Raw genomic sequence first — 12,254 nt, forward strand, 5'->3', positions numbered from 1 at the left:
TCGATTGGGGAACCGTTCGTCGCAGCTTCTTCGGACCAAGACCATTCGATTCAGTGTTACAAACACTACGTACCCTGTGATTTGCAGGTCGGTAAACCTCGAGGTTATACCCTATTTTAGCCGTTTTCGAGTTGGACTTTTTCCGTCAGTGCTCTACGCGTATACGGCTCTAGCAATGCGCTGCGTGCATGCTAGCTGTAGTGCAGTCAACAAACTCATCACACACGGAACTACTCCCGCACTGCCGTGCTGGGCTAGCTACAACAAGACTCGAGACACAAGACTCAGAAAACTAGCCAACACAGTTACACACGGACTTGTCATGTACTACACTCGTATCAGTCGTATTGTACAGTCATGCAGTCAGAGAACGTGCGTTTCTCCTTGCCGGTGCCGGTGGTTGTGCTTTGAGAAAGAAAATTTTAGTTTTCCGCTCCAGTCCCGCCTCATTATTTTATGCTACAGCGATGAATGCACAACCGTGACAAGTGACAAAACAGCGAACAGCTCCCGGACCTAGAACTTTCAGATTCCATAGCGTTGCGAGCGAAGAGCCGTGCCCGTGGTTCAAAGAGCCTGCACTGTTCTCCAATTGAGTAGTCCGAAATATGCCAAGTTCGCACCAAAACATCACCATGTGGCAGGCTACTGGAGTCTAAGTGAATCGGTATGGAACAACATTTAGAGCACTCGCATCACTCTTCTCCATTTTGGCGACCCTGCTCTCCAGCGATCTGATAATTATATCAGCCTCGTCTGCAATAGCTGCTGCTTCTTCATCAGTCGGAAACTCAGAGCGCTCACTCTTAACCGGCCCGCGCGGCCATTTCTTCAGCTGCATACCGAGGTTCTTAGCCCCAGACCAAAACTCATGAAGGTCAGCCATGGCTGCATCCTCACTCTCACAAGGAGTTAGGTCTTCGGGGTCGCTTGCACCACCTAATATCAGTCGCCAAATCATTTGAAATAGCACTGACACTATTGCTTTCACGCACTCCTTTTGACCTAGCTGCACGCTATGACGTTGCGGAGGGTGTGGCGCGGCCGCATGACGTCATGGCGCAGCCCCCCGAAACTCAGTTTTTCAAACGGAAATATCTCGAGAACGCTTTGTCGGATACACGTGGGACCAACACCATTCGACTCAGCGCCCGAAACTCTACCGACCCTTAAATTTAAATTTTTCACCGGACTTCCCCTTTAAGTCATCTTTCCAAGATTCCTTTTGAGTCTCTCTTCCCTCTCACAGGGAGACCCACGTGACCAGTTTTGGCAGTGAGCAACAAGTACAAGTATGTATGTATGTGTGTGTGTGTGTGTGTGTGTGTGTGTGTGTGTGTGTGTGTGTGTGTGTGTGTGTGTGTGTGTGTGTGTGTGTGTGTGCTGCGTGAGTTTGACGCAGCTGTGTTCGAGATGATGGCGGATCGCTCTGTTATTGTGGACAAGCCACCCACTGTTGCTGAGGTGAAGGCTACAATGCGGACCATGCAATTGGGTAAAGCTGGCGGAGAGAGAGAGAGAGATAGAGATAGAGAGATAGAGAGAGAGAAAGTGTGAGTGAGTGAGTGTGTGTGTGAGAGAGAGAGAGAGAGAGAGAGAGAGAAAAGAGAGAGACAGAGAGAGATGATGATGATGATGATTCCCACCTTCCAACCCAGAAAATATTTAGATTTGGATAAAAACGATTCTAAGCCTCTCAATTATTTTGTAATACTTGAAGTTTGAAACTCGGATGTTGAGCCATAAATAAATGTACTGAAGTAGAAAGGAAAAAGACATTATTCCCCTCTTTGATCTTTCCGTAACCTTGAACCTTCCAAGTTGGAAGGCTGTCGGATAGCGCTACGGAGATGTGTTCAAGCTAGGTGTCAGGACGTCGAATGTCTCAGTACTCTGTCAGTTTTGTGCCTAGTTATTGCACTTTCTGACTGTATAAAGTATCATGTTACAGTGATGGAGAGTTACTCTTAACTCGTATCCATAATGTCTTTTTCCTTTCTACAAATACTTGACGTATAAATATAAGTGTAACTCGGATGGTGAGCCAATTAAATAATTGTGAAAAGAAGAAGGACAAAATGTTACGAGTTACGACTAACTGTCCACCAACGTAACCAGATCTTACACAGTCAGCGAGTGCGACAAAATGGCACAAACTGACAAGGAGTACTGAGACATTCGGCGACCTGACACCTAGCTCCAACACTTCTCCAAGGCGCAAACCAACAACCTTCCAACTTAAGTAAGGCCGGTATGTCCAATAGTCTTATTAGTTCCGTCATCATCCAGTAACTTTCGGCATTTTTGTTGCTGTGATGCGTAGCTCGTGCTCATCTTCGTTGCGCTTTCCTTCCCCTCTTGGATCTTTCCGAACCTGAGCCTTCCAAGTTGGAAGGTTGTTGGTTTGCGCCTTGGAGAAGTGTTGGAGCTAGGTGTCAGGTCGCTGAATGTCTCAGTACTCCTTGTCAGTTTTGTGCCATTTTGTCGCACTTGCTGACTGTATAAGATTAACAAAGGGTCTGGCTGGCCGGTGGCAATACCATCTCCGTGCCACACAGCACAGCCCTGAGGTACTTCAGGTACCTGGCCAGGTCCTCGATTCGGAGGTTTTGCCAGCTCTCCTGGGCCATGAGTTTGACCCCAATAGCTCACAGCGGGAGCTTATGTCTCTGCCCACGAGATGTGGTGGTCTTGCTGTGCCGATTCTGCCATCCCTGGCGCCTGTGGAGTATGCGGCCTCAACAAAGATCACTGAGCCGTTCGTGCGCCTTATTGTACCGCCGGATACATTAACGCCTCCAGAAGAGGCGCCTGTTGCTCTATACCACCAAAAGCACAATTCTAAGACCCTCGGTAATACGGCCAGAAGCCTCCAACTGCTCCCTCGCCATCTCGACAACAGACGGCAGGCCAATGCCACCGAGCCGAGCAGGAAGCCGAAGAAGCGAAAGCTCAGTGTCCGTAAAGGACGACCGTCCGGTAATGGCACGGAGGAAAGCACCTGCCAAAGCAATATCAAGCTGCTCAAGTGACTCGGGAGCTATCGCAGTGGTCCGAAGTAAGTAATTCCAACGACCCCGCAGCCCATGTACTAACGCGGAATACGCAGCATGTGGCTCTGATACCGCGAAACCACTTAGTTTATCGATTTGACCACACCACTGGGAGGCTGCGTGATGCACGAATGTGTTAACAAATTCCTCAGATCCAATAGGACTACCCAGATATTTCACCCCACTAGTGACAATCTGGATGCCCGTGCCGATGAAAATACGTTCAGCTTCCTGAAGAAACTCAGGTTTCACAAGCAGCTGAGTTTTTTCCCAATTAATATGATAACCATAAACTTTGCCACGTTCAGCCAGCATATCCAACCATCTACGCAATTCAAGCAGCCTACCAGCACCAGCAGAATCATCCGCTTGATCAGAGGAACAGTCGATAGGGCATACAGTGGCATCGCCAGAGGATCACCTTGGGTTGTACCCTCTACCGATGCCAACTCTCCACCTCCAGTTACAAACAACCGCGCTGGTTTGGCATACGTATTATTCGCCAATAAGGAGAGAGCTGGGCAAGTATACTGGATATTGTGTAAAGCGACATTTCTATTTAAATTATTGAAAGCGTTGCTGGCGTCAACCAGCAATACACCCTCGGTGTCATGAGTCGCAAAGCCATCCCGCATAACCCGAGTGGCTGCCTCAATACCAGCCGGCAAACCACTACAGGTTTGAATGTAACCGCAGGCGTGCTGTATTTGTGAGCGAGAGATTGAGATCGCAGCCTTGACTACAAGCCTGCGCATCACTTCACAAACCCCAATGGGGCGAACGCCTGGATTTTTATTAAGAGCAATAAGGCGACAAGACGTGAAAGGCAGTAGTGCCTCACCCGAGATTGGCTGATGATGATGATGATGATGATGATGATGATGATGGGAAGGCCTCTTTTACGGGCAAAGCAAAGCACAATCATCACCATGTATCAGTAGTAGTACAGTGAGTAGTTAAACCCAACACGAATGAAAAATGTGAAATGGAATAAAACAATATTTGTAAAAAAAATAAATAAATTAAAATTAAAATTCAATATCGAACACGAATAAAATAAAATAAAAATATGTAAAAAATAAACAATATCGAACACGGAATTAATTCCGGAACTATCTACTCAACCAATTCATAATGCAATACCCGCACACTGTGTCAGTGATGGAACTCCGCTACCCGATCAACATGCAGAGACCACTCAATCACATGCTTAGAAGCCGCTCTCCACAATGACCAACTCCCTCATCGCATTAACTGGACTATGGTAGGCCGATCGTGCACCGCGAATGCACATTATGGCTGCCCTGAGCAAAGCAAAGGACAAGCGACACCGCACATAGGCCATTAGCTGGGCATACGGTCGATCGGCAGTTGCCAGCAATGCACACAACCGCTTAATGAATGCAGTACACTCCGGAGCACAACAACCCGCCGTGGTAAAGACTAGAGGGGTAAATGAACCACGGTCGACATTGTTGATACGCTCGGCATACTCACTCTTCTTGCGGCGCTCATGTTGCTTCAGAAGATCACTGACGGGCTTGCTCTTGTAAGATGCTGCATCCGGGTGGAAGATCCGGACATCGAAGAACGCATTCTGAGCCCGGGTCCAGAACCCACGAGCTCGGACATCAGCTCGGGCGTCGTTCGCGGTGTTTGTCGATGCCGATAAAAACACCTCGCCTGTGATCGGAGCAAGTACAGGCTCGACTGCCACATCTGAGCATACCTCCGTCAGAAGATCCGCCACGATATCTCTTACTTCATTGTGGCGAATTGTCGGGAAACCTCCGCGGGGACAAATCATCGCATGCGTGGCGTCGAACGGCTCCCCACACACACAGCTCGCTGGTGTGTCCAAGAGAGACCAACCATAGCGGAGAGCTAGAGCGTCGCGGAAGTCTCCCTTGGACAGATGGTGACCATGGTCTGCCAGAGGCAATACCCCGATGATGATGATGATGATGATGATGATGATTTTTTTTTTTTTTTTTTTTTTTTTTTTTTTGATGATGAAGCCACTTCTTTGGGCAAACAAAACACAATTTCCCAAGATGAAGGAGTGGAACCCTACACAAATAATAGTTTAAATGAATCCAACGCAAAGATCGTGATGATGATGATGATGATGATGATGATGATGATGATGATGATGTCTTGCAGCCCAGTATGTCGATAAACACAGTGACTTGGCCTACTCGCTGGTTATGGGTCGATTGCGGTGCCTGCTCTCGTTCACTTTACTCCGTTGGGCAGTGACGTGTTTTCGCGGCTGCCGTAGCTCCTACCAGAAAAAGTCAGTCAAGAATTTCAGGAGTTATTGTTTGATGGGTCATTAGATAGAGGCCGGTGTTTCTGAGACTGCAATCATTTAATGTTTCTTCCTTAGTGGTGTAGGTAGATTCTGTTTTGTAAGCATAGTAGGACTACTTTTGTTTTGTAAGTCAATCTCATTCTCCACGCTTTGCTGTCATTTGGTTATGTTTTAAAGTAGTTTTTATGACCTGATGTTTGTTTTTTATATTTGTAGTTCTATTGTTGACATCTTTTGTCTTTTCTTTGGGTTAAAAGGTTAACTTCATCCTCGTTTTCCTATTGCCTTGTATTGGAATTTGCCCATAAAAGTGGCTACGGTGTGATAATGCATTTCTATAAATTATTTCGTGTTTTAACATTATTTTCAGAAAATTGCTCTTACAATACCTTGCGTTTTATATTCATAATATTGTTGCCCGTAAAAGCGGCTTGGTCACATGATGATGATGATGATGATGATGATGATGATGATGATGATGATGATGAGGAAGTGTATTGATTGCTACCCAGGAAGGTCGCTACCTAGCACGTGCAACAATTCGTTATCTGCCTCACAGCCTTCTGGTGCTAGCAATGTCACTCGAACTGTCAACGCGCACCCTGCCAGCCAGCCACTTGCGGTTGGGTTTGCACCTCGCGGTGTTGATTGCGCTGGAGATAGATCGCAAGCTAGCGACAGTGACAGTGATTCACTGCATATAAATTCGACACTTCCGAGGAACTTGGTATGCGCAGATCATGCACGCGCTGGTTCTTCCCCTGCAAGTGATGTAATAACTGATCCATCCTCTCAGATTCAAGGTGATGGCCTTGGCACCTCACGGGCTGGAGCGTCAACATCCAACATTCATCCCACAGGTTCTCAGGTGGAGCTCCTGGCTACCCTAGATGCTTCGGGTCCTGAGTCCTCTGGACAAGCGGCAGACAGCGGTGATGCCGGCACCTCGTCATTACCGGCCGGCGATTTCGGAGGCGCGGTTGGTCGGCCGGCTCATCGCATTGGTGGGCGGAGCGGGGTGGATCCTGCGCCCTCCCTGTTGCCAGGAGCTGCTGCTGTGGGGCAGGGCTCGGCCCAGCCTGCTGCTGCTGCTTCTCCGGCTGCCGCGGTCGCTCGGCAGACTTCTACATCACAGGTCTCTCCTGCGGGTGCCAGAGTTAATACTATGAGCAGTGATGATTCCCTATCTTCGAACACCTCCCTCAACAACGACATATCCCGAGCGTATGAGAAGGTGGTGACCTGGCGGAGAAACTTATTCAACGTTCCATTGGGCTCGGCTGGTGGTGATTTTGTTGACGTGCTCACTGGGCTCATCAAGGGTTTCACCAATGGCTCCTCATTACGACCAGTTGCATGGAAGGCCGTCGGTGTTGCCTGCCACCTGCTTCTCCAGCGTCCGCATGATTCTAAGATGATGTCAAACTATAGCGACCATTTACGGCGTCGACTCACTCTATGGAAATCTGGCCAAATAGATGATCTGACTACTGAAGGAGAGTCCCTTCAGGATCGTCTCAAGCCCCGGTACTCTACCTCGTCTGGTGGAGGAGAGAAGAGTGATATCACATTCAGCAACCTGGTATTTTCGGGAAAAATTAAGTCTGCCATTCGCTACCTGTCCAGTGATTCGTCCAATGATGTGCTGGGTATGACAGATGTAGTGGACGAAGAAACTGGAACTACCGTGAAGGAGGCACTGTTGCAAAAACATCCACCTGCTGCCGAGCCCCCTGTTTCGATACTTCTCGCCGGCGACCCGGAGCCAATCAACAGTATAGTGTTCCAGAAAATCACACCGGAGCTCATCCGACGTCTGGGCCGACAGATGAAGGGGTCCTCGGGCCCATCTGGTCTGGACTCTGACGCGTGGTGCCGGATGCTAACCTGTTATCGCAAATCGTCAGATGGTCTCTGTACTGCTCTTGCCAGCTTTGCCCAATGCCTGTGCTCGGAGGACTTGGATCCGGAACACCTATCCGCATTTACCGCCGCTAGACTTATTCCATTGGACAAACACCCAGGTGTGCGGCCGATTGCGGTGGGTGAAGTGTTCCGCCGGCTTGTGTGTCGTGCCGTTATGCGGGTGCTTGAGTCCGATGTACTGCGTGCTACTGCTCCCATGCAATTGTGCATTGGGGTGCCGTCTGCCTGTGAGGCAGGGGTTCATGCAATGCAGGAGTTGTTCGCACGAGAGGACACGGAAGGCATCTTGTTTGTAGATGCTACGAATGCGTTCAATTCATTGAATAGAAACGCGGCCCTCCATAACGTGCCCTATGTATGCCCCGCTATGGCAAAGGTGTTCCAGAACACGTACAGTTCTTCAATTCGTCTCTTCGTCTCTGGCGGCGGGGAGATTGAGTCACTGGAGGGTACTTGCCAGGGCGATCCGCTGGCCATGGCTCTGTATGGTATCGCTACAGTCCCGATGATTCGGCGCCTCCAGGAATCCAATCCATCTGTGGCTCAGGTTTGGTACGCGGACGACGATTCTGCAGGTGGCCGCGTTTCTTCATTGTCCACATACTGGGGAGACATAAGCCAACTGGGCCCTGACTATGGATACTTTCCAAACCCACAGAAATCAATGTTGCTGGTCAAGCCGGAGCATGAGGAAGAGGCCCAGCGCCTCTTCTCCGCCACTGGAGTTACCATCAAGACCAGCGGCAACCGTCACCTCGGCGGAGCGATTGGCAGTGAGGAGTTCTGCTCTGCCTTCATGGCCAAGAAGGTGGATAAATGGAAGCAGGTTCTGGATTCCCTGACGGGGATGGCTGTCACTCAGCCTCAGGCCGCATACACCGTTTTTACGAAGGGTCTGTCATCCACATGGACATACCACTTGCGTTGCTCACCTTGTTCGGCTGAGATACTGGCCGAGCTTGATGAGAGGATCAATGATTGCCTGATACCTGCCCTTCTGGGGGATGGCGTTCGTCCTGGTAGCCCTGAGAGAGAGCTGATGTCATTTCCAGTGCGTCTTGGTGGTTTGGCCCTCCCTCTGTTGCAGGACAGTGCACCAGCAGAGCTCGCAGCATCCTTGAGCATCACAAAGCCTCTTGTTCAGCTACTGTTGACTGGCACATATGCGAACCCTCCAAGCGTGCCTGGTGATATGGCAAGGAGCGATTTGTCGGATACTGCCCAGTCAGAGGGCTCCGGTGATACAACCCAGGAGGTTGCCGACCGAGTGAGGCTCTCCAATCATGATCCCGTCCGCGATGCTGTTGGGGACACCCGCCAGCTGGCACGCTCGACTCGGACAAGCAAAATGCGGAGCCTATGCAGCCGGCAACAAGACATTAAGGCGGACTTGAGCTCGGAGCAACAATTTCTTGTTGAAATCGCGTCCGAAAAGGGAGTATCGTCATGGTTGACTGTTGCCCCGCGGTGGCAAGATGGAACCATCCTAAAGAAATCCGACTTCCGTGATGCCCTGTGCATCCGCTATGGGCGAAGGTTGAGTGGGCTACCCGATTCATGTGTTTGTGGTGTGCCTCTCAGCCCCGCTCATGCACTTACCTGTGCCACTGGCGGCTATACCATTGCCCGTCACAATGAGGTGCGGGACTTGGTTGCTGGACTACTGAGGGAGGCTGGAGTGGTGGACGTAGAGACGGAGCCCCGGCTATTGCCCTGCAGCAGTGAGCATTTGCCTGGTGGTCGTTCCCTCAACCGATGCGCAGAAGCTCGTCTGGATGTGCGGGCTCGCGGCTTTTGGTCGTGGCAACAGGACGCTTACTTTGATGTGCGGATCACTCATCCCGCAGCGTCTGTGTTGTCTCGATCACAAGCCCTGAGTCAGCTGAAGTCTCACGAGCGAAACAAGAAAAATCAATACGCCAGCCGTGTGGTTAACGTGGAGCGCGGCTCCTTCACGCCACTTGTGTTCTCGACGTACGGCTTTAGTGGCCCAGAAACTACTCAATTCCTGAAATCATTGGCCTCCCTGTTTGTTGAGCGCCATACTGAACTGAAGTACCCACTAGTAATGGGCATACTACGCACCCGTTTGTCTTTCTGCTTGCTGCGATGGGCAGTCACCTGCTTCCGCGGTTGCCGCGGTTCGTACGGCAAGAGGCGACAGCCGAACTCATTTCTGGCCCAGTGCCGCCAGGCGGAGTAGGGTGCTGCCTTTGGCCTCAACTTAATATAATGCTATTTTGGTTTTTTCCCCTTTTATTACTCTGTGTTCATTGCTTGTTTTTGTATTGATTTACTTCCTTGACTGCTTTTGTGTTTCATCATTTTCCGGTTGGTTTTGTGTTGATTTCCCCTGTTCACTTTACATATTGTAATGATATACATTTTGCTTTGCCCGTAAAAGAGGCTTTTCTCATGATGATGATGATGATTGTTTGATTGTTTGATGGGTCGTTAGATAGAGGCCGGTGTTTGTGAGACTGCAATCATTTAATGTTTCTTCCTTAGTGGTGTAGGTAGATTCTGTTTTGTAAGCATAGTAGGACTACTTTTGTTTTGTAAGTCAATCTCATTCTCCACGCTTTGCTGTCATTTGGTTATGTTTTAAAGTAGTTTTTATGACCTGATGTTTGTTTTTTATATTTGTAGTTCTATTGTTGACATCTTTTGTCTTTTCTTTGGGTTAAAAGGTTAACTTCATCCTCGTTTTCTTATTGCCTTGTATTGGAATTTGCCCATAAAAGTGGCTACGGTGTGATAATGCATTTTTATACTTCGTGTTTTAACATTATTTTCAGAAAATTGCTCTTACAATACCTTGCGTTTTATATTCTAAATATTGTTGCCCGTAAAAGCGGCTTGGTCACATGATGATGATGACGATGATGATGATGATGATTTTTTTTTTTTTTTTTTTTGATCCCACCTTCCAACCCGGCAAATATTTTGATTTTGATAAAAACGATTCAAAGCCTCTCAATTATTTAGTAATGTAGTATCCCTGCCCGACCAATACGGAAGCAGTACGGAACTAATACGGAGCTTTGCCTGATGTATATTTAGTGTATCTCCGTATGTAAGCGTACGGCGTCTGCTGCATAAAAGCGGCTGCGCATTTCTGTTTTGATGAAGATGAGATTTTGATAATAACGAGCTATTCAACCTCCAGGTGTGCACCGGAGAGAAAGTCAGTTATTTTGCCGTTTCTTCTTTCACTTATAATTATATTTCAGGTGTGTACCTGAAAGAAGTAGAATAAAAGTAATTCTTGTTGATTTCACCGCGCCTACCACTCGGCTACCCATTACATTGGTGGCAGCGGTGTATTTTTAAATAAAACACCGCGATTCGACCCCAGACCCCCATGGCTCAACCCGCTGCAGCTCCGTGCGACGAATTAAGATGAGAATCATGTTTCTTGCCTTCCTGGGCTTTGCCCTGCTTATTAGCCTGCAGCACAGTCAGGGTGCTAGCATAGATCACCCTTCTCTACGCCCCGCACACACTGGAGACTCCGATAGCGATTCCAAGCGACCCGCTACCTACATGTATACTACCGGTGGTGATGGCGAAGCTGATGAGGACGACGACAGGCAGGCTGCTGACCAAGACAAGGAGGGTATTCCCCAAGACCAGCAGCATTTGATTTTCGCCAGCACGCAGTTGGCAGATGGCCGAACCCTGAGTGACTACAACGTTCAGCAGGAGTACACTATTCACTTGGTACTTCGTCTCCGTGATGGGATGCAGATTTTCGTCAACACTCTTCCTGGCTAGACCATCACTCTTTACGTCGCGCAAAGCGATGCTATCGACAATGTGAAGACCACGATTCAAGACGAGGAGGGAGGTCATTTGTCTGACGCCGAGCTAGCCGCTCTGGGTGACCGGCTCAACCAAGATGAAGATAAAACCTGGCTTGCTCTCCGCCGTAGCTCCAGCCGCCGCCGTGGTTACTAACGCTGATTCCAGGTATGGCATTTTCTTTCCTGTCTTCCTTCAGTCTCCCTGTTCTCTTCAGTCTTCCTTTATGCGAGTGTGTGAATCCAGATTAGTTTGGTAGGCGTCTGATCATGGTGAGCCACGGCTTACCCAGCTAACGTGGGACAATGTGTGTGACAACGCCCCTTATAGTTATAGTGTATTCAGTTCGGTTTTTGAACTGCGATGTTCCTGGCGGGTTGTGCCAGCGTAGTGCAGCAAGAGTGCTGTGGTTTCAGGTCCTATTTGGAGGACAGTTCTTTCCCTTTTGACCCCGTGAGATCGTGTGAACCTGGTGTGCTTTTACTTCTATTTTATGATTTGTTATCAGTTCATTTCTTCTGTCTACTCTAAACGTTATCATTTCCGATATAATTTGCCATCTTCCGGTTGACGCTGTTGTTCGTAACTCCTCACTAATTTTTTGAAAATCACGAGGGCGTGATTATCTGTAGGAAGGGAGGGTGTAGTATCCCTGCCCGACCAATACGGAAGCAGTACGGAACTAATACGGAGCTTTGACTGATGTATATTTAGTGTATCTCCGTACGTAAGCGTACGGCGTCTGCTGCATAAAAGCGGCTGCGCATTTCTGTTTTGATGAAGATGAGATTTTGATAATAACGAGCTATTCAACCTCCAGGTGTGCACCGGAGAGAAAGTCAGTTATTTTGCCGTTTCTTCTTTCACTTATAATTATATTTCAGGTGTGTACCTGAAAGAAGTAGAATAAAAGTAATTCTTGTTGATTTCACCGCGCCTACCACTCGGCTACCCATTACAGTAATACTTGATGTATATATAAGAATAATAACAATACACTTTCACACCAAACTAGCTCGGCGCAGCACCAATCACTGCAGGGGAACCCGACCCTCCACCATCGCCAACTCACGAAGCATGTGAACTGGACGATGACAGGCCGACCGAGCACCCCTGACACACAACACAGCGGAACGTAGCAGCGCGAAAGACACCCG

At 48.7% G+C, this 12,254-nt stretch overlaps 1 protein-coding gene across 1 annotated transcript in view; it reads left to right on the forward strand.

Annotated features, from left to right (window-relative positions):
• LOC135819178 (hepatocyte growth factor receptor-like) overlaps window positions 1–12,254 on the forward strand; it is a 207,131-nt gene that overhangs the window by 113,577 nt on the left and 81,300 nt on the right. The window contains exon 6 of the mRNA XM_065332339.1: window positions 1,403–1,495. Coding sequence (XP_065188411.1) covers window positions 1,403–1,495 — 93 coding nt within the window. The remainder of the gene's footprint in view (window positions 1–1,402; window positions 1,496–12,254) is intronic.

The sequence above is a fragment of the Sycon ciliatum genome, chromosome 6, assembly GCF_964019385.1.
Source record: "Sycon ciliatum chromosome 6, ocSycCili1.1, whole genome shotgun sequence".
Classification (NCBI taxonomy): Eukaryota; Metazoa; Porifera; class Calcarea; order Leucosolenida; family Sycettidae; genus Sycon; species Sycon ciliatum.